This window comes from Myiozetetes cayanensis, unplaced genomic scaffold, assembly GCF_022539395.1.
Source record: "Myiozetetes cayanensis isolate MyiCay16 unplaced genomic scaffold, myiCay2020 scf15, whole genome shotgun sequence".
Classification (NCBI taxonomy): Eukaryota; Metazoa; Chordata; class Aves; order Passeriformes; family Tyrannidae; genus Myiozetetes; species Myiozetetes cayanensis.
The window spans coordinates 6,507,794-6,529,421 of record NW_026087159.1 but is presented as its reverse complement, the minus strand read 5'-3'; the positions used below and the strand labels follow the sequence as shown (position 1 = coordinate 6,529,421).

The window sequence follows — 21,628 nt, the reverse complement described above, 5'->3', positions numbered from 1 at the left end:
GTGTCATATCTAGCAGTAGATTGCTAATTCAGCTCGGGCTTGTTGAGTGAACTTGGTTCTTCCATCTTATGCATTGTGATAGGTTTACTCTGGTGACAAAGAAAAGTAGGGCCCTGTCATCCTTGTAATGTCTTGGTGTTATCAAAGAAGGAGAATAGACAGAGATCTGAGAAGTGTTTGATACAGGGGAGCTGTGTAGGCATAATCACCAGGAATTCAGCAGGTGCTTTTATCAGGCTTTGAAGGAAAAGTCCACAGCAGTCTAGTACTAGTATTTTTTCTGCAGATTTCACACTTTTATAGACACATTAAGTGCTTTGGCCTGGCAAATCAGCTGAAGCTGGAGAAAGCACATAAACCAAACTTACTTCTTCTCACCTCAGTGTTTGCCATTCTGTACCATTATACACTGTCAATTTTGAGCAAGAATAATATCCCCCCAAGGGTAAAAACATTACATCTGAAACCAGACTTCTGACTTTTAAAAGGATATAATTGTTATTTTATTCTATAGTCCTTTTGTTTCCTGTTGATTTTAACTTTGAAAAAGATTTACACTTGTTGTTTTTGACTCCAGTGTCTCAGCTTTACAAGTCCTGATGAAAGTTTTGTTTTGCTTTTCTCCTTTTCCTCCAAAAGGAGAATGTATAGCAAGTAATAGCTCAGTAATATATAGCATATTTTTGTTAAAAATTAAACAATTTTTATTTAGGGGTTTATTTTGAGAGGAGGAATGTTTCCTTGTGTATAGAAACTTCATGGGTATAGAAACAGCAGGAAGACTGAATGTGCCTTTGGAAGAGTATTTGTCCTGTGAGACTGTGAAACATCACAGTGAGGGTAGACAAGAGTATGAGCCTCAGGTTTCATCTCTAAAAGTGAAAGGATGAATTTTAAACCCCGTAGTAAAAGTACCACTTGTTTGCTCTTTGCTGATTGCCTTCAGATTTAGAAAGAGTCTTGAACTCTGAAAAGTGGTATGATGCTGTTGTTTTATCTGGTTTATTTTTAGGGACTGAATGTAATAATTGAAAGAAGAGTTCAGGAATGGATTTTGGGGGGATGAGGTGAAGATGAACAGTACAAAGTTGGTTTTGAAATGCCTCTGTAGGAATTAGTTTTTTGTCATGTAGTGGTTAGTGACTGTTTGTGTATATTGTCTTTTTGAAATAAGGAGTTGTTGAGGTATCTATCATGTCAGGAGTCACTGCTCCAAATCCTGCTGTTTCTTTCTTACAATAATTGAAAATCAAATTGCTTTCTCATACTGTTTCATCAGTTTTTAGTCTATTTAAAGAACTGTCATTTGTTCTTTAAGTTTAAACTTCCAACAGTTCTTCTGGGATGAGTCTGTTCTGCTGATAGATGAGGATCATTGAGCACACTCCTTAGCTCTGGAGAACTCAAATCTCGTGGGAAGGGTGCCCACCTAGTGATATTTGCTGAAATCTCTTCCATCAGACGATTGCTAGCCAAATAAATTTGGCAAAAGGAACTCAATCAGAGAAACTATTAATACAGATACTGACAAGGTGGCAGAAGCTTGCAGAACTCATTCTCCCTCGTAGCTTATGCATATGCTTTTTCAGAGATGGGCTATATTGACTGGGTCCATAGCTTGGGAAAGAGCATGGCTTCAACTAAATTCCTTCTTTATGGGGAAAACTTTGAAGAACTGCATGGTTGATTCTTGGAAGTAGCCAAATTTGTGTTGCTAAAATCTGGATTTGAATGGTATTGATTGAGGCAGTGCATCTTTAAAAGCTTTGTGGTAGGATCTTTCGGGGTTCTGCGTGAATTTTGTGTGGATTGATGAAGGAGAACAAGGAATGAGAAATGTTCAGAAATCTGCAGGTTTCACACTTTAACTGTGGAAGGGGAAGTCTGAGAGCCCAGAGTGGCTTCACTGTTTTCTTGAACCAGAAGTCAAGAACCATGTGTTCAGTCCTGAAGAATGGGTTTTTTTTCCTGTTTCCCCCTGCTCCCCAGTCTTTTGCAGACTTTCCTCTCAACTGGGTACTGTTATATGTTCTGAATATTTGAATAATGTTGACTGGGGGAGGATCAGAGGGTGCCTATGCTTTGCTAGATGACAAGTTGTGTTTCAATGGAGGCTTCTGTGTTGGGAGCTGAATGCAGAATAATAAAAACACTGTACAGCTTGAAGTGACCATGAGTGTTGTAACGAACCTAAATGTAAAACACTGAATAAAATAGATCGAATTTCTACTGATGTAAATCAATTAAAACATACAGAGAATTATGAGGGGAGCAAGATGTTCTTGCTGTTGATCTCTCACCTAGGAAGGTGTCATCTGGCAGCCGGTCTTAGCAAGAACATTTTTACATTCCTGCACAGCTTTATTCTAGCCTAGTTGGCAAGAAGAATCCGATTCTTTTTTTTTTTCCAGGGTGTTTCTTTTCCTCCCTTCCCCCTTCCCTCGCCTTTTACGTAATGAGATGCTTTGCCATGCTATGAATGAGCTGCAAAGTAATTGGAAAAGGAGTTTCCTGAAACAGGCAGGTTGGTTCTGGCAGTGGAGGTTTCTTGCTTTCTTTGTAGCTCATTTTGGAGTTGTATTTCTGTTTTTCATTGTGTGCTTTTTGTAGCTTCAGGTCCAGTATCATTGATATGGTCAAGTGCCAGTGTTGATGAGGAGAGTTCAGCTTTCAGGCTTGTGGCCCTCTGGGCTTGGGGAAAGGACAGAAATCTAGGATTCCAGTAGACTGGTGTGTTTACCTTCCTTTCTCCAAATGGTCCCCCCCCAAAACTGAAGGAATGGTGTGATGTCCTCTAACCAGGGTCCTGCTTGGGCTTCATTGCAGGCAGTCCTTATGCCTGGAAACTTACCTGTGGTAAATAAAGTTGTGGCCTGCTCTTTAACACACCCACACTGTGGTTTGGAGCCATCCTTTTTTCAACTAGTGTGTTTCTGCATTGCTTTAATTTTGTTTAGCCTGAAAATAAGTAATGACTTCTTCAGTGGAGATAGAGTTAGCAAAGATGCATGTGTGTTATACTTGAGGTCTTGTTACTACTTTTTAGTTTATGAACTGGCAAGTTAACCTGGATTTTGTTGTTATTTTTGTTCTAGCTGGCTTATACTATAAGTTTAATCTTATTTACAGGAGGAGAATCTGTGTATCAAGTTCTAACTTGCACAGAAGAAATGCTAAAATGGCTTCTAAGATAGAGTGAAGAGGGAGATCAAATTTACGTAGCAGTTGCCACTTAGCTGTGGATGTTGAACCTTTAAACATTAGGAAAATGGTTCAAATGCATAATGGTTTGTTGCTGTCAGAGCTCTGACATAGTTGTTCCTTTAAATGGGTGTGGCAAAAATTAAAAAAAATTGTTTGTGTACTGATAAGCAGGCTGTGTGCTGAAAGGCAAGGCGCAGTGCTAAAAGTAGGCTGCAGCCCATAAATGGTTATTTTTCCATATTCCTATTAGATGTGGCTTTTGTAATCTCTCTGCAGATTGAGTTTTTCAAAGCAGTTCTTAAAATGGAGAGGTTACAAGTGTTCAGGAATGAGAAATTGCAGTGATCCTCTATGTTCTATTTCAGGTTAGTTCATTGAGGTGGGTTAGTTATTCATTCAGTAGTCACTTGTCCTGCATTGTTCAGCAGAGGAGATTAAATTTGTTATGAAAGATCAGTTTGCTAAACTCTAATGGATGCAGAACAGAGTTTGAACACTTTGGGCGACCAGAACCTGTCAATTTCTTGAACTGATTTCTGTCTCCACTTCAGGGTGTCCATCCTTCTAGCTAGGGAAGGTTCAGCTACTCATGTCTTTTTCAAATCATAGGAAAGATGCACAATAATTTGTGGTGGCTTTCCCGCTCCCCTTAATGCCTGTGACTTTTTTGATATGCCATGCTCCTTAGAGATGTGAGCAGACTGAGGAATAGGCAGCTGTATGCAGTGGTTTGAGGACTTTTTAAAAAGATACAAGGTGGTTAAAAGGTATAGATACATGGAATGGAAGGTAAGTGGTAATCCATTTGAAGTGTAGGATATGTAGGATATTCAGTTACAGAGAAATTGTCATGAGAAATTTCTCTTTGTTTCCTCAGTGCAGAGGACTCTTTGCAAGTAATTGGTGTAAGTTATTTAATTACCTGTGTCAAAGAGCTAATCTTTGGGACATGTGGTGTTAGTGTTTTTTTTTTTGTGCTTATGTATGCTGTTTCCTAAGCTGCTTTATGTTGTGTTACCAAAGTGAAAGAAAAGCTAAGAATAGAGGAAGTGAGTTCAGTGGTTTCCATTTTCAGCATAATGTACAACTGACAGCTCACATCTGCCACAGGTCAGAGATGGTTTCAATGTGAAGGTGATTCTTTCCTTAAAAATCTGAGAATGGATGGATTTGAATGCTGATTTTAGAGCTTTGATAGTCATATGAATTTTCAGGCAGCTTGCCTTATAGCTGACTTGATAAAAACAAAGCCACATGAGTTTTTGCTTGCTATTTTTGCTCTTTTATATTGAAGTTCTCCAGGTTCTCACTAAAAATGGCAATGAGTCTTGGCCTTGTCAGATAAGGGAGATATCCCATATAGAGTGTAACAGAGGTCAGGTCCCATTTAAGGGCAGCAAAACTCAGATGTAGTTTTTACTACCTGCTGAGTAAAAAAGCTTTTAGACAATGTAAAAGTCGATAAAATCAAATTGTTTTGTTGTTAAACTAATTTTCCATTCGGTATGTACCATGCAGTCCAGTAAATATTATCAAGAATCTACTGTCCCGATATTTGAGTCTTGAACAGAACTACGGGGTAGCATCAGAGTTTAGTTCCGTGCCAAAGCAGCTGAGAAGCAGGAGTGTGTGTGTTGAAGATGGAGAAAAAGAGATGTTTACAGGTTCCACCCTTGTCTTGAATGTCTGCAGGTTCATTTTTTGGCAGTTCTTTTTAAATAATAAATGGATCTGCACCTGTGCCTTCATTAGCTTCAAACTATTAAAATTTTTATGTGTACACACAAATGCCTATGGCACTGTTTCTGTGAATAACTTTAATTGTAATAGGATTTTAAAATAAAATTGGCAGAGGGAGGTGATGAGGAGCTCTAGGAATTAAAGTCTGTCACTACTTATGATGACTTTGTTATAAAGAAGTAAAATGTTCCTTATGCAGAAAAAATATGGAAATATATATATATATAACGTATGTGAATATATATTGTTATTTAATATGCATGGTTTCTAATTACTGTGTATATATATAATACCTGAAACTACATGCAGATAGTGTATGGGAAGATATTCAACAAAGAATGTATGTGTTGCTTAAGACATTACTCTTAAGAAGTTCTGTAGCCTATCAGGTTTGCCAATCTTACTCCCTCTTAATTTTTTGTGCGGGGGGGTTCTGAACAGAAGAAAACTTTTAAGAGGTACTTTATTCTCTGAGAGTAAGTGAACTCCTGTGAATGGATTAATTACTTATGATTTCATTGTTAAACCCAGATGCAGTATTTTGTAAGAATCAGATAAATGCTGAAAATATAAAATGTCTTAACTTCTCATCTGTTTTATTATTTTCCTCATTGAATTTCACTTATTAGTTCTTAAGACAATAAAAGATACCTTGGAGATTTTACGGATTACAAACTAGGCCTCAATAGTGCTATTTAATTTTATTGTTAGCTGTAATTCAGACAGTGGGACTTAAGAGAAAAGGTGCAGTGTGTGCTGGCGTCAGCAACAATGTTGACACACATTTCTGATCTGGCATTTGAATGCTAATGTAACTGTGAGGCTGCTCAACAGATTAATTACTGGGGTGGTTTTTTTTGGTGGCACGTTACTTTTGGTTTGGTTTGATTTTGGTTTAATTGCTTTACCCATAGCACAACCTGCTTCTCCTCTCCCTTTCTGTAAGACAGCTCTTTACATCAGCTTACCTTTGACTGCTCCCTGACTATGAAGATCAGGATTTTATTTGAGTGAGCAATTGCTTGAAATGACAGTCTTTTAAACACAGGTAATTCTGATGGCTTCCAAATACGCCAGTGCCTGTTAGGCTGCCATACTTCAAAAATATGAGTAAACACTCTATATTACCAACCTTTTATGAAACGTTTTGAACTAATTATTGTATCTTTATGTAATGCGTATTTGGGTAATGTCGCCCAATGTAGGTGAGTTATTCTGTAGCACTGCTACAATTTCAAGGAAACTTCTGTTCCATATAAAGCCGGGGATATGGTTGAAAGTCCAGATAGTGTAACAGCATTTCCGGGTCAGGTTTTAGAAATACTCTTAAGGCAAGAGGACAAATGTTCTCACAATGACAGACTACTTAGAAGAAATCTCACAAGATTGTTACATTATTTGCTTTGGGAATCCTAGAGAATGCTAGGTTTTATTTTGTTAGAATCAAGGCATTTGTTCAGACCCTGTCCAAGATTCTTTGAAGCTTTGTTTTTTCATTCAGTTGTATTCAGTAGCCTTTAATGAAATTCATTACTGAACATTCTCAGAAGACCTGTTTCTGTAAAAGAGCTGTCCTGCACTGGCAAATCCTGAAGCAGCCTGACATGCTATTTCTTCTGTGTAATTTGGTGTGTGTCCTTAGATGTCTGTATGATCTTGGAAGTTAGATATTCAGTGTATTTTAACTTTGTTTCAAAGAAAGAATGTAGAATTTGAAGAACTGGTACATGAAAGGGTCAGAGGTGGCAAGGTGAGCCAGCAAGCAGAACATAACCAGGACATTGCTACAGAAACGTGTTTATCAGAATCAAAGGCAAATGCATATATAAACCATATTGGCAGAATACTTGATGCACCAACTGGCAAAAATTATGTGGGGAAAAAAAAATTTGCTGGCAAAAATGTTGCTATAGTGTTTTTTCTTCGGGGCTTCTGAGCAGGTGGTTGGACTAGATGACCTCCTAAGCTCCCTGCCAAGCCAAATTGTGTGAGTCTATCTGTGTCCATACCTATGTCTGTAAACACATACAGTAATGGCACATGGTTGGATAAGAGAGGAGGAGAGATTCACTCCAGATCACAGGCTGTGCAGTTGTGCTGGTGAAATGGTGGACTTCGAGGCTGTGCTGAGAGCTTGTGTTGTCATGCTCGTGCTGGTGCTGTTAGTCATGTTGGCGAGACTGGAGCTGGCATGTGAATGTGCCTGTGCTTGTCATACTTGTTGCTGCTTTTGTCTGTGGAAACCGGCTTAGGGAGGGGAAGAGCAAGACATTCTCTGCCTGATTCGTCCAGTTAAAGGTGTTATCTTTGGAGAGGTGATGATGGAATCCATAAGCTGCCTATTGTGCTGTTACCATCTGCCACCCAACAGACATGGCTCCCCATGGAAACCAGTATTTATTTAAAAGAAAAGAAAACCAGTTACTCATGCAGACATCTTTCAAAGGCTCTAAACCTTTTCCTCATTCAATGAAAAATCTATGAAAGAACAAGGAATTGGTGATTTGGCTCAGGATTGTTAATAGTGTAGAAATCTTAATTTCTACCATAGTAGAAGCTTAGCTGGCAGCTGTGTTGCACAAATGTAGAGGTATATATAGGGGGTGTGTATACACACACACACACACATACACACACTTTTATTTATATGAAATATATCTCAATCCTTTTCTATACTTTTGTTTACAAAGTAGTTTTTTAAAGTTTTGTTTTAATTAGTTGTAGAAAAACATTCCTGTAGAACAATAGGCTGAAAGACAAGGAAATTAAGAAAGGTAGCAGCAAATCTGTTTCAAAATGCAGTCTTTGTTCTAAGGCCATGTTTTAAGTTACGTGGTGTGTAAGGTTTGAAGTCTTTCCAAAGGACATTATTTCAGTATTAACCATAGTTGGTCAGAAATACTTGTTCTTATCCTAGAGTGTCTTGACGGTCCCTTGTCAGCCTGGGTGAGTAATTGAAGCTGTAAAGCTGACTTTGCTTGCTGTGAGAGGATTTTCTGAGAATAGAAAGATGTGACTGTTTCCTCAAGTAGTGCCGCACAATTTGTTCTCCTCTGATGTCCTTGTGTTCCACCTCTCCTTCCCAGGGATGTACATGGAGTTCTGTGGTGTTGGGAAGTCCGGCCATGCTGCACTCCAGCACTCACTGCTGATGGCATTAAGAATTGTTGGAAGTTTAAATAGCCTCCAAAGCTCTGATTCACCTGAAGTTCTTTGGGGGAGAGAGTCGTTAGGCCTGGTTTGTTCTGTTGATGATGGTGAAGTGGGTGTATAGGATGGAGTGATGTGCTTTTCCACTGAGGAGCCCAGAGGAATTTTCTGCTTAAGGTTTCTCCCCAAGCAAATCCAATGTTACCCTTTGAATTGATCAGACATTTGTGAAGGGCTGGATTAGCTGAGTATATCTGTGATTAAATTGCTATCTGACTGGAAGTGTTTAACAGGTCTAATCTCAAATCAACAGTAGTGATTAGTTAAGCATGAATGACTCCTGAAATCCCAGGTTCTAAGTGTGTCTTAAATTGAAGCTAGTTTTTGTGAAGATGAGTGTTTTAGGGTCAATGAAAAATTTTGCCAGTCCTTTCAACTGTTGTTTCTTGAGGTGTGTGTCTTTTTGTTTATTGTAAATGGAAAATTATCAGTTAATTTTTCCTGGTTGCAACTAATGCAGTTCAGGAACACTTTAGATTCCTGGCTGAAAGACAGTTTGGCAGCTTGATTGGCAGCTGGGAAAGGCTGCATGGTAGCCACTGCTGCCTTTGCTACACCTGTCCCTACAATAATTTTTTGAAGCACATCTGAAAATAGATTTTAAATCCAGATTTTTTTTTAAAAAGTTTTTAATAGTAATGATGAAATGATGGCAGGAGCTGGTGCAGTGGTGTATGGCAGTATGGTTATCTTTGGGCAGTCTGAAGATTTACTGGTGTTTTGGGATCTTTCTCACTAAAAGCTTTTATGAGCACCTGAAGCCTTCAGTCATTTTCTTTCCTAGTGTAATAATATTAGTTCTCACAGCTTTCAGACCAAATAGCACTCATCCTCTCTTTTTTTTCATTTACTTTGATTATTTGTTCATCTCTTAGGTGTTTCACTGGTTTTATCAACAGAAGAAAATATAAATTATTTTGCTAAACCCTCAGAATTTCTTTGTTTGTTTTTAATGGAGCAGAATAGCAACGAACTCGTTAGAGGCAAAGGGGAAATTCCTCAATCTTCTTGTAATGTGTGTCTTGTCTGTTTTGCAAAATTTAAAAATCTTAACTCCACAGATCAGCACGGATCTGCTGTACCACTTCATGTTCCCTCCTCTTGTGCTAGCAGAACTGACAGCTTGGTGTATATGAGCATTGAACTGATTCAGCTGAAAATAAACCTGACAGATCATATGGTTAACTCTTAGCTAAATCTGTTTCCTGATTCATTTCACCATATTGTGGAATAAATTCTGGTTCTGGTAGAAGGGAAGAAGTGACAATAAAGGCCCAGTTGTAAGAAAATGAGGCTGTCCATTTTGGACTAGGTTAAAATAGTAGGGCTTTTTTCCCAGTAAAGATTTTCTCATGAATTTGCAAGAACACCAGTGTAAAATTGTTTTCTGGAGCTACACGTCGATACTCAAGTATTTGGTTATGTAGGGTAATCTGTGCTTTCAGTTGGATGTGTCTGCTTTCACCAAAACTGTCACTTCTTCTGCAGCTTCTGAGTTTTGGAGTGCAGGGAAGATGTAATGCAAAGCATCTCTTTCATATTTTCAAAACTTACTATTGAATTAGAGGGCTTTTTTTTTGCAGTTGTTGCATCATCACATGCTGATTTGTGCAGTAAGTTCCCCAGTTCTGACAGCAGTAATGTGTTTAATTCTGTTGCTCTGCAAAGAATAGGCTGTTCTGTCCTCTTGGCATGTCTGTCTTACCTCTTCAAACCTCTTTTTCTGTAAACTTTCATACTGAAGCTCTGTGTTTTTAAACTGTGGAGCATGTCATCTGTGTCCTTCAGAAATGACTGCTCTGATTTTTGGATACACAAAGTTCTCTAAGCAACCACGTGGCAGGCTTTATCTTGAAGGGGAAATGAGAATTTACTTCCTTTTTGTTTCCCTCCTGACTACTTGAGTAGACCTGAGATTTAAAACGTTTTTATTATACCCAGCGTGGTGATCTTGAGTAGTTACCAGCAGACATCCCACTCTGGGTGTCCCCAGCAGTGCTGTGCTGCCTGGTGTTTGTGCTCCTCTTCAAGGCGTGTTTGGGGATACCAACCAGTTCCAATCAGTGTCCCAAGTTCTGTATTCTGCACCAGCCTTCTTATTCCTTCACTGAACATCTCTCAGTCTCTTCTTCTCAGCTTTCTGTCAGCACTTTTAACTACCCTGGAGACACCTGTTCTTACCAGATCTCAGAATCAGTGAACACCAGGTTGTGCCTTCTTCTCCCAACCACCCCTCTCTGTGTTACAGGGTAGGGAGCTGTGTCTGCCCTGGGCTGTTGGCCAGGTGAGAAGCCCGGCCTTTTCTGCCTGGGTGAGGATGTTCGTGCTCCTGTGCCAGTAATTGCATTCCCCAGTCTACTGCACAGACAGGATTAGTGTTAAGAACAGCTCCATTCTTTCATTTTAAAGGGTTGTTATGTGAGGAAGTGAAATGAGGTTTGCACCCGACTCCCTCCCTGGTGAGGCTCATTTACCTTTGACAGAGTTGCATAATGTATGTTCTGTAACTAATAGCTGAATTAGAAGTTAGTGTGCAGGAAATAAATTTATCTGATGCGACCCTTCTGGTGATAATAAATCTGGATGATGTGTTTCTTGGGAAGTAATGAGGGTTAATAACTTGGAAGTAAATTAAGTAACTCGTGCATCCTTTTTTTTACCTTCTTTTTTTTGCTTTTTCTAGAACCATAGAGCAGACCCAGAAGAACTATTCACAAAACTGGAACGCATTGGGAAAGGCTCCTTTGGTGAGGTCTTTAAAGGAATTGATAATCGGACACAGCAAGTGGTTGCTATAAAAATCATAGACCTTGAGGAAGCAGAAGATGAAATAGAAGATATACAGCAAGAGATAACTGTTTTAAGTCAGTGTGATAGTCCTTATGTAACAAAATACTATGGATCATATTTAAAGGTAATGTATAGTACTGCACAAAGATTTTCTAGAATGCTGCTAAGAAAATCATCTAAACTTGAGGAAGATTTATCATGCCAACCTGACTTTTTTTTTTTTAGTAGGTTTTTAATTTTCTTTGAACAGAGCTTTTAACTTAATTTACCTCTTTTTGCTGCTTGCTCTTTGAGGTGGGATTTGCACAAAATTGCAGGGGGAATAATCACAGTTGATAAGGGATTCCTTTTGCCATTGCCACTGCTTTTGGACCTCGGTTTTCTCTCCTCCCTCCATAATCCCTAGCACAATTTTGTGGCCTTTCTGGGCAAGAAAAAAGTACCTTCATAAACCCATTCCTGACATGGAAAGAAACCCTGCACAATGTAGAGATGTGTTGGTAATTATGCAGCTTAGTAAGCCTGAGACAAAGTAAAACTGACATTAGCAGAGTTACATAATGGGTGTGAAATGTTATCTAAGGCATAATTTAAAAACAAACAAACAAAAACGTCAACCTGCAGAGATCCAAACTGTTGAGTAAGACTTTTCAACTTGCAAAACTGTCCAGGTACAATCACCTTAAAGAATGCTTAAATGTTTTGCACTGCAAACATGGTTTAGATGGTTTTAAAAAAACCTGAAACTATTTAATAAAAGCAAAAAGTGTTAATCATAGAACTATGTTAAATGTCTGGGGATTTATTTGCTTGCCTTTGGGATTTGGTTGGGTTTATTTTTTGTTTGTTTGCTTCAGATGGGTGGGGTGGTTTGATTTTGGGGGCTTTGAGTGAGTGGTTTTGTTGTTTGGTGTCCCCCTCAGCATTTCTGGCTCGTTAAGGTGTAGTGGTTTTTTTTGACAGATCTCTGATAAACGTTCCCTGTGTCACACTTGTGCTGTATCTTTCAGTTATACATAAAAGTATTTACAGAATTTATTTAGTTGTGTTCTTTGCAGATTTGGTTTTTTTTCCCCTTTAAATTGCCAAAGTACATAAGACAGCTATAGTGGCTTTGTGTTTACTGTATGTTCTTTATACCCAAGTAAACATACAAACTGTCACTCATGTCCCAGCTTTGTTTCTCTTTACTGGGCTCGATCAGTGGGAGGTTTGTTTTGTTTCTAAGTAGTAAAGCTCCAAGAAGTAGTAGAATTTATTTTCCTGAATCACAGTATGTTGGAACAAGACGGTTCTTCTCAAGATAACTTTGAATTCAGCTAATAATGTTCCCCTGGAGCTGTGCACAAATGGTACTGCAGATCCGGACATGATCAGTCTTTTTTACAATCCTTTATTTTCTGTGGTGAGCTAAGTCCTAAGTATTATCCTCCTGAATATCCATCATTTCAGCTTTGTCTTGTAGAAGCCCAGTTGTTTGCCCTGAAGTACAAACAGGTCGAAGTAAATCTTGGAAAGTGTTTTTGCTTGGAAGTGTATTTTCTTGAAAAAGTGTTCTGTGAAATTTTGGAATTAAACAGTGATTTCAGCAGCAGTTAATGGGGAAATTAAACCTTGGTTTGGTGGGCGTTTGTTATGTTCGTTCTTTGTTTTGTTTTCTGTGAGGTGGTGGGTAGAAAAAGCTTTTTAGGTTTTGGATTGAATAGGGAAAGAAAATAGTCTTTTCATTATTTACAGCAGTATAGGTATGGGAAGTATAGTATAGTTATTCTATCAGTGCTTTACAACTGTCAACTCCTGGTTAGGGTTTTTTATTTTTTAAGAGTTTCTGTCAAATATTGTCTCATCTTAATGCTGCAGTACTCTCCTCACCACTGTGTGAGTTCTTTCCATTTCTATTAAATGGATACATTCTGAAAGATTAATGCTGATCTCTTGTTTACATTTCACACTTGTAATGTCTTTGGGGTAGAAAAATTCCTGTGCATGGTGCTTGGGGAGGTGTTTGTGGACTTTTGGTTACTAAATACCAAAGCAAACCCTCAATGCAAAGGCATGCAGGTTACCTACAACACTCACTGGTGTTTCTTAGTTCAGTAACCTAGATCTGGTTAAATCTTTAAATTGCATAGTTTTTATTTTGAAGAAACTACATCTGAGACCATGGATTGGCTTCAGGTTTTTCATGTGTTCATCCAGTTGAACTGTTACAGAACATTTTCTGTTGTAACTTATTCTGGTTTTTTAATCAATCTTGAGTAAGCAGATGGTTTGTAGTTAGTTTGAGTTTTCCCTTTAGCAAGATCACACACTTGATAGTTAAAAGTTGTTTCTGACTAAAACAGGGAAGAAGAAATGTTAATTGTGAGGGAGTTCCAATTGCAAGCATTTCAGATGAGAGATTTTATTTTTGTACAGTCTGTTCTACACACTCTGCAGCTTGACAGTCTCCTCGCACTTTAGGATGCAAAGGCAGCCTCGTGGCTGATGAGGATGGAGTGGCCCAGTCCCAGGGAGCCCAGGGCTTGCCAGCTGCATTCAGGCTCTTCCAGATGCCCCTGCTGCTGAAAGGCAGAAGGGAAGAGGGTCTTTATTTCAATTACTTGACTTACTAATTTGTAACTTAGTCAGCTCAGCTGTTGCCATGTAAGTTACTGGTATGTTCTGCAGCCTAGCTGCTCATTAGCTACAGCTTGTGCATCTGACTTGGAAATGTGAGTTGAAAAATGTGGACAGTCCCTTAATAGTTTTCATAGGAGTGCAGTGTTATTTGTCAGTTATCAGGTGTTTTAGTCTTTAAAAACCTTGTCATTGGTACAAGATGGCAAGATCTGCTTCCTTGTGGTTCTTGGGTTAAAGTTGATGCCAGTTTTCAGTTTTCGTGACACGTGTCATTTTAACTTGGGGTATCTGTACATCTGAAATTTTGAAGTTCAGATGGGAATTTCCCATTGAATTAACCTTAAAGCTTAGGTACTAGTAATTTTTTTTCCTAAATTTTCATCAGATCAATAGTGTTTTCTGAATATACTGGTAGGTGATGGGCAAGCATGTATATAGTCATAGAATGCACCTTAGTAAACACATTTGTGTACAATAGTGAAATGTTTTACCTTTATATCATCTTTTACAAAGGTGTGGAGAATTGTACAAGCTTACAGGTGTATTAATGCAACTTTTGTGGCTGTACCATAACCTAAATCCTGATGTAGGTGCCTGTAGATGTTCATATTTGTGGAAGCTCAGGATCTAAATTTGTCTCCTCATGCCATATTGCACTTTGATTGCAATTAACATCACATCTCAATAAATAAAACATTAGGTGTGGAGGGTACCTGTGAAAGTGATAATGCACAGGAGTGCAGCAGGGTAAGTTAGGTTAGGTAGCTAAAACGAGTGTTTTCCTCAAGCCTAATGGCTTGTCAGAATGTATTACTACCCTGCCAGTTCAGGCAAGAAAAATATTAAAAGTATTAAAAGTTACCCTAGTTCTGGCATGTTCTGGTTGCACAAATTTGTGAAGCTTGATAAAATGCTTCAGCTGTACTTTCCATGTAGTCCCATAGAGGTAGATCTTGTCTTGGTGACTGAAATTTCATGATTGTTTTCATTATTTGTACCACTTAGACCGAGATTTTCAGTATCTGGCGTTGTAACTATTACGGCCAGCTGGGTTTGCTCTTTTCTGATTAAAACAAACCTGAAGTTATTCTCAACTTTTCAGATTTGAATATGGAAAAATCCTATAGTAGCATCCAGAGACTTCCATCAGAATTGTACAGCACTTTGTGCAGCAAAACTTTGAGACAATCTAAAGATACTGGTTGTTCTACATTGTCTATTTATACTTGGCTGACCAAAAATAGCTAGGAAAAAGGTTGTTCATGCCTGGCTAGAAAATATCCACACCCATTTACAGTGGATAGTAGCAATTTCTTTGAGACATTATTTGAGAAACACAGGACTTACTCATTTTCACCTTGTACTGTTTTCAAGTAATAGTCAAATCCTCCAAACATGTCTGGTAACCACAATGTTTGCCTTGAACAGGAGTTCCTTGCAGGTCTTCTGAGCTGACAAAGTCAGGCTTTATAAAAACTGCTAAAATTAGCCAGCCCTTCCCTGCTGAGATCATAATATTAGAATAGACTCTCATAAATGGTGTGTTTTTTAAATTCAGTATAAATCTAATAGAGCACACTTTGTTAAGATAATTGGATGTGGTGCTTTCAGAAACTGCACCTTTATTTACTCATTGAGTTTTCTTTACATTTCCATCCCTGGACAAGCCATAGGGTGGGAAAACATACAGTGGAAAATGCAAGAGGCTTTATAGAGTTCTCCTGCCCTGGGTTTGTGCTCTGTTATAAGGAACTAGCACTAGTAAATATTTGCTGGAGACTTACACAGTGTGCATGGTACTTCATCAGCTCTGGTTCAGTAGTGTTTTTAATAACTAGTTTTTATTTTAAATAAATGTATTTATTCACAGGATTTCCGGGAGTAGTAGCCCATAGGTTCATATTTGAGTTCTGTCTGAAATGTGAGGGGACTCTGGCAAGTAGAAGAAGATCCCAGTTTTGAAACACACAGTCTGTAGATCTGCTACCAAATCATTCCACTTTTGTTCATATGAACCAGCCATCTTTCTCAGCAACATGCCAAGGGCAAAGGCAGCATCTAGAAATCAGTTTTAGAAGAATTTGCCAGTTCTAGTAGTTGAGACATCTCCACAGAGAAAGTGAAGGCACCTTGCAGCTGCTTCCATTAGGCTTTAAATTTCTGTTGCCTTGAAACAGGTTCACACTCACACTCTTGCTCAAAAGTAATCTTAAGTTTTGAGTGTTTTCCTCAGATGAGACGTATGGTGGTGTTAAAATAAACTTTTCTATTAAAATTGTAATGTTTCTGTTTCACAAATTACTGGAATTGATAATTCTAGTGCAAAGACAGTCTTTTTTAAGAACCACAACCTTACATTAAAACACCGTGGTTAAGCTTAAACCACCACCTAAGCACTTTTTCCTCTAATTTCCATTCCTTTATGTGAAATGATTTTTAGATACTAGTTAGCAGATTAGTGCTGATGGGGTTTTTTGTTGCTTTTTTAAATACAGAAGTCAAACTTACAAATTAATATTTTAGACTTCACAGGAGCTCCGTGATCATTCTACAAGAAGTAATTACATGTAACTTGGTGCTTAATGGGACTCTGCATTTGCCTTCGTGCTGGTAGTCTATTGAAATATATATAATTTTTTTTATGGCAGCCTTGGACTTCTAACATTTCATGCCTTCCTTTACAGGGCACAAAACTATGGATAATAATGGAGTACTTGGGTGGAGGGTCAGCTCTGGATCTTGTGAGTACATGATTATGCATTATAAGTACCAGTGAACTTTATTTCATTGTGCTCTTATAGCACTGAATAAAAATCAAGTACCTGGAGACAGCTGATATTATATCACTGCTACAGAAGTAGTTCTGTTACATTGAATTCATGTTAATTTTTTAATTTTACTCCTTGTCTCTAAGCTTTAGGAAGCACCTATTTGTTCTCAGTCAAATGTAAGGCAATGTTTTTCTAGTAAGAGAAGTACTCTTGCTGTATGTGGTGGGTTTGTGGTTTTGGGATCCTCTGTCTGTCCCTTCTCACCTCCTCCCACTAGAATTCATTGCATTTAAGTAAAAACTCTTTCCTTTAGGTTTGGGTCTCAGGAATCAATGAAGCTTGTGTCTGTGGATACAGTTAATTTTAACTGGTTAAAAGGTGTTGGTTTTCCATTTTCAGGTATTTTTGGTTAAGCATGAAGGTGCCTTTTACTTCAGATAGTGTGGCATTCATGGAGGGTGTAGCTTGGAGAGTGCACGGGCACGGTCCACTGTGTGTGGCTGTGGTTTCCCTGTAGTTTCAGTACAGCTCTGCCTCAGCTTTAACGCTGCAGACCCACCCTTTCCTGTAAGATAATGTAGCTCAGTCTTTCTTTGTGTGATTCTGAAGGGAAAATATCATGTCTTCACTGTTACAGGAGGGTGATAATTATGTATTTGTTAACAGGGGTCCTGTCTGTGAGAGTTTTGAAGTATGTGCTTGACTTCACAAATCTGTTTAAACTTCTTTATGGAATTACATCACATCAGCTCAGCTACAGGAATGCAAAAACATAGTAATTATGTGTAGCATGTGGTAGTTTGTAGCTCTGGAACATGGTCTTTTTGAGAAAGGGGCTGTGAGATACTCTTAACACTTCAGAGTAATTGATAATTTTCTGTGGAGTGTCAGAGTGGAATAGCTTTTACTAGTGACAGTTTAAATCACTGAAGCTTTAGAAGAATAAAATTTGTTTTGCCTCACTTTGCCTTACCATAATTTCATGGTGGTCACTGTTTCATTGCTGTGTTGTTGGTATTTTTTTTAGTAGCAGAATCACCCACTGTAATTGCTTCTGTTTTACTCACATAGTTTTCTAATGTGCAAAGTTTACACTTACTCAATACTAGGAGCTTTATAGTAGCACGTTATGGTCTTGATGCAAAAGCAAGTATGGAATAAAAACTGGAATAAAATAAAAACTGGAATAAAAACTGCATCATTAAATTTAAAAGCCACAGTCAGTGGATTAATCTGTTTTGAGATAAACTGGGTTACTTAATTTATTTAATCTAAATTGCAAAATTCAGACTGGTATGTTCACTGTCTGTAGGGAAATATAACTGTGGAAAGTTAGTTCTTACTTTTCGTGTGCTTTGCATTCTGAGGGCAGCATAAACAGTGTAAATTAGAGGAGGAACAGCATTTTCAATGTATTATCTATCAACGGGATATTTTGAAGATGATCATTCAAGTGGTCATTCCATTCTACCAGAATGTTGACATAAGTAATTGCATATTTCATGAATTCTGTTAGTTCTCTGTTTTTAAAAAAATCTTTCAAGATCAAGATTTAATTTAACCAATAACAAGGCAAAAATTAGATAAAATACTGCAATTATTTTAATGTGTCTTTTCTTTAAAGCTGCGTGCTGGCCCTTTTGATGAGTTCCAGATTGCTACCATGCTAAAGGAGATCTTGAAAGGTCTCGACTATCTACACTCAGAGAAGAAAATTCACAGGGATATAAAAGGTGTGTAATATTTCAAATGTTACTTTTTTAAAGCCTTTAAAAAATTAAGAGCAGTATTCTAATTTAGATATTATTTCCCCTTGGCAGCTGCCAATGTCTTGTTATCAGAACAAGGCGATGTTAAGCTTGCTGATTTTGGAGTTGCTGGGCAGCTGACAGACACACAGATTAAGAGGAACACCTTTGTTGGAACCCCATTTTGGATGGCCCCTGAAGTTATTCAGCAGTCAGCTTATGATTCAAAAGTAAGTATGAGAGTGGAACACCTTTTCTTTGTATCTGGTGATCCAGCAGCATCTACTTTGATTTTTTTGCTTTTAGATCTATCAGTGTGGAAAAAAAAAGTAGATTTCAAATTACAGGGTTTGAAACACTGAATTTAATAGTAGGATTAAATTGTTTTTATACAGTAATTACATGTATTTATACATGTAATTACTTATATATAATATATATAATAATTATACATATATTACATTGTCCACCCCTGCAGGACATATGCAAAGTCACCAAGTAAACTGGTGCTGTCATGTGCCTTTCAGAGCAACTCCCACTATCCTTTCAGCATTGGGGGGTGGTTGGTTTGGTTTCAATTCAATTCAATGTTTCTCATTTAATTCAAACGGTAATAAAGTACTCACAAAGTAGAATACCACCAAAACTTGGTAGTTCATTTAAAGCCAGGATGGTGGCTAAAATTTTACTCTCTTCTCAGATTTTTATGCACAGCTCTGGATAAAATTTCTTAAATGATATTTCTGAGGACCCATGTAATGCAGAAAATTTTAGCACAGGTCACTGATCTGAGAAAGGTAAAAAGTGACTTGGTAGCTTTATGGTACCATAATGGCACCTTGTGCATTTCTTTGTCTTGGGAGCTGTTGATGGATGACTAATTGCAAAGGAGAGTTTCCCTATGTGAACTAGCAGTAGAAAAGCAGAGGTACTCTTTTGTGTTTCTGAGGGTTGGGAACTGATGTTAGAAATGACAATAAGGAGGGAACAGTCCCTCTTCTCCTGTGTGTAAACCCACAAGATGACCTTGAGTGTACAGTTAGGGAAATGGCAGCATGTTTTAGTGCTGACATTGGACTGCCCATTCCATAGATACAACCTTAAATAGGAGTAAGAAATCTAATAATCCTGGGATGTGCAAAATAACATTTTCCTGCTGGGTTTTTTTTTTCCTCAAACAGTAAACATAAAACTGTACTTGTGATGTGCACATAAAGAAGAGACTGTTGACTATCTGAGTTGTCCTGAAAATATTCACACTCCAGGAGACTTTCCCAGGATAATTCAAACTTGAAGGAATTGCTGATAAGAAAGTTGAAGTTCTCCTGTTAAGGGTTTCAGTGGTGCAACTGTATTGTTGTGCTCCCTAGGGCGTTTTGGAACAGCACTCTACCCTGCTTTAAAAGTGTGTTTGGCCAGTCAAATTGGGAATAATTCCTCTTCTGCTTGCCCTGTGTATAGTAGATCAGCTTTACCACCCCTTCATTTACATTTTCCCAGCAACCTGATCCTTTGCCTTCCATGTCTCTTCAGTATGTTGCAAGAGCAGTGTCCTCCCCCTTTTCTTTCCATGCCAAAAGTCTGGTGGGAAAGCCTTTGGTAGCACAGGTGAAGGGTTTGGACAGGATACACTTCAATTTCTAGATTTTGGTATCTGGGCTGAATTTTAACCTTTCTTCCGTCCCTACTCCAGAATAGTGGAAAATAAAACAGAAATTCATTTTTTGTAGTGCCAGACATTCACAAGCCCCATCTCATGTAAAAACATTTTGCTCCAATCACAGTTGTTCATTGTGGTTATGTTATTTCAGTAATAAATGATGAGCTAGTTTAATTATTTGATAATAAGTACAGCTATTTGATACAAATACAGAATTTGTTTGTAATGCTTACTTTTAACTAAAATAAATAGCACGTCGTTCAGAAATTTACACCGTGAACTTGGTGTTTCAAGTCTAACAAGTCAATAATTTTCCAGCTAAATTCATCAAGCAGTCTGTTAGGGAAGAAATTAAGTGATCACCTGCTGGATTTGATTCAGGTTTCTGCCTTGTTCCATTAGAGTGAGCTGTCAAACAAGGTTGGATACCTCAGTGCATCAGTTTAAAAAGTGACATCAGCATGCAGTTTTGCTACCTAAACAAACTCTGAATTAGACATTGGAAATTGGTTTCAGTTTGTAGTTAACATATAGAAAAAAATCAAAGGAAGATGAGTGTGTCAGAAGCTTTTTCCAAATGCGTGTGAATTTAGGTGCCCATTTAACTTGCAGACAGTGTTAGAGCAGTGACTGCAGCAAGAACGATGATGTAGATATTTGTCATTAAAGACTGATCAAGTCAGCCTGGTCTTTGGGAATCAAGTATTCCCAAAGTATTAGAAAGGTATATTTGCATTATATGTGAAGATGTCAGTTATTAAATACTTTATCGTAATAGCTCTTAATTTTGTACTAAATGTCCTTTTCCCTTTTTTCAGGCTGACATCTGGTCACTGGGAATCACAGCAATTGAACTGGCCAAGGGGGAGCCTCCCAACTCTGATATGCATCCAATGAGAGTTCTGTTTCTCATTCCGAAAAACAATCCTCCGACTTTATTAGGAGAATTCAGCAAACCTTTTAAAGAATTCATTGATGCATGTCTGAATAAGGACCCAACATTTGTGAGTAGATCTCTGTGTGTGTGTGTGTGTATACAGCTGTTTTGGGTTTGTTTTCTACTCTCTCTTACTTGCAAAGTATTTTGCTGGTGTTGTGCATCGTTGTTGATTGAAATAATTTTAGAGACTACACTTTCCACTGTAAATGCTAGTGGTGCTTTTAATAGCTCTGTCTGTCTCCATCCTAGTCTCTTTTGTTTAAAATACTCAAAGGAGGAGGGAGAATGCTGAAAGAAATTACGGTGGCAGAGACAGATTCCTAAAGCACACTGAAACCTAGGATAGTGTCAGAAGAGAAGCTTTAACAGAGTAGAGAAACATATTAGATCCTTTTCTCCAGCACAGCTTCTGCTGTCTGAATTCAGCTTACAAGGAAAAGTTGCATTGGAGAATTTTGATTAGTCATTTTCCTGGGTGTGACCTTTTAACGTAGAGGGATAAGCTGTGTAGTCTCTGGGTGACTTGATAGTATTTTTAGAGTGCTTGTTAAAGTGGATTACTGGCTTTTCTTGACTTCCTGTTCCACTAATTTCCTGATGCTAAACAAGTTAGCTCTAGAAGTCTGTTGTCTTACTAAATCTCCCCTATTAACATTTAAAATCGTGAAATGTTAGCATAACATTAAATATTTAAAGTGTTTCTTACAGCGCCCCACTGCAAAAGAACTTTTGAAGCACAAGTTCATTATGAAAAATGCCAAGAAGACTTCCTATCTGACAGAACTGATTGATAGGTTTAAGAGGTGGAAAGCAGAGGGACATAGTAGTGATGAAAGTGATTCCGATGGTTCAGATTCGTAAGTTTCTTTTCAGTTTAGTCTCTTTTGTTTTGTTTTGATTTATTTATTTAGATAATGTTACTAAAGTAAGTTTGCTGCAGCTT

General features: G+C 38.0%; 1 protein-coding gene across 1 annotated transcript in view; it reads left to right on the top strand.

Annotated features, from left to right (window-relative positions):
• The window catches only part of STK26 (serine/threonine kinase 26), a 30,459-nt gene that overhangs the window by 5,055 nt on the left and 3,776 nt on the right, over positions 1–21,628 (top strand). Inside the window, exons 3-8 of the mRNA XM_050310256.1 lie at positions 10,838–11,068; positions 16,251–16,307; positions 17,962–18,070; positions 18,158–18,315; positions 20,564–20,749; positions 21,394–21,542. Of these exons, the coding sequence (XP_050166213.1) occupies positions 10,838–11,068; positions 16,251–16,307; positions 17,962–18,070; positions 18,158–18,315; positions 20,564–20,749; positions 21,394–21,542 (890 nt within the window). The remainder of the gene's footprint in view (positions 1–10,837; positions 11,069–16,250; positions 16,308–17,961; positions 18,071–18,157; positions 18,316–20,563; positions 20,750–21,393; positions 21,543–21,628) is intronic.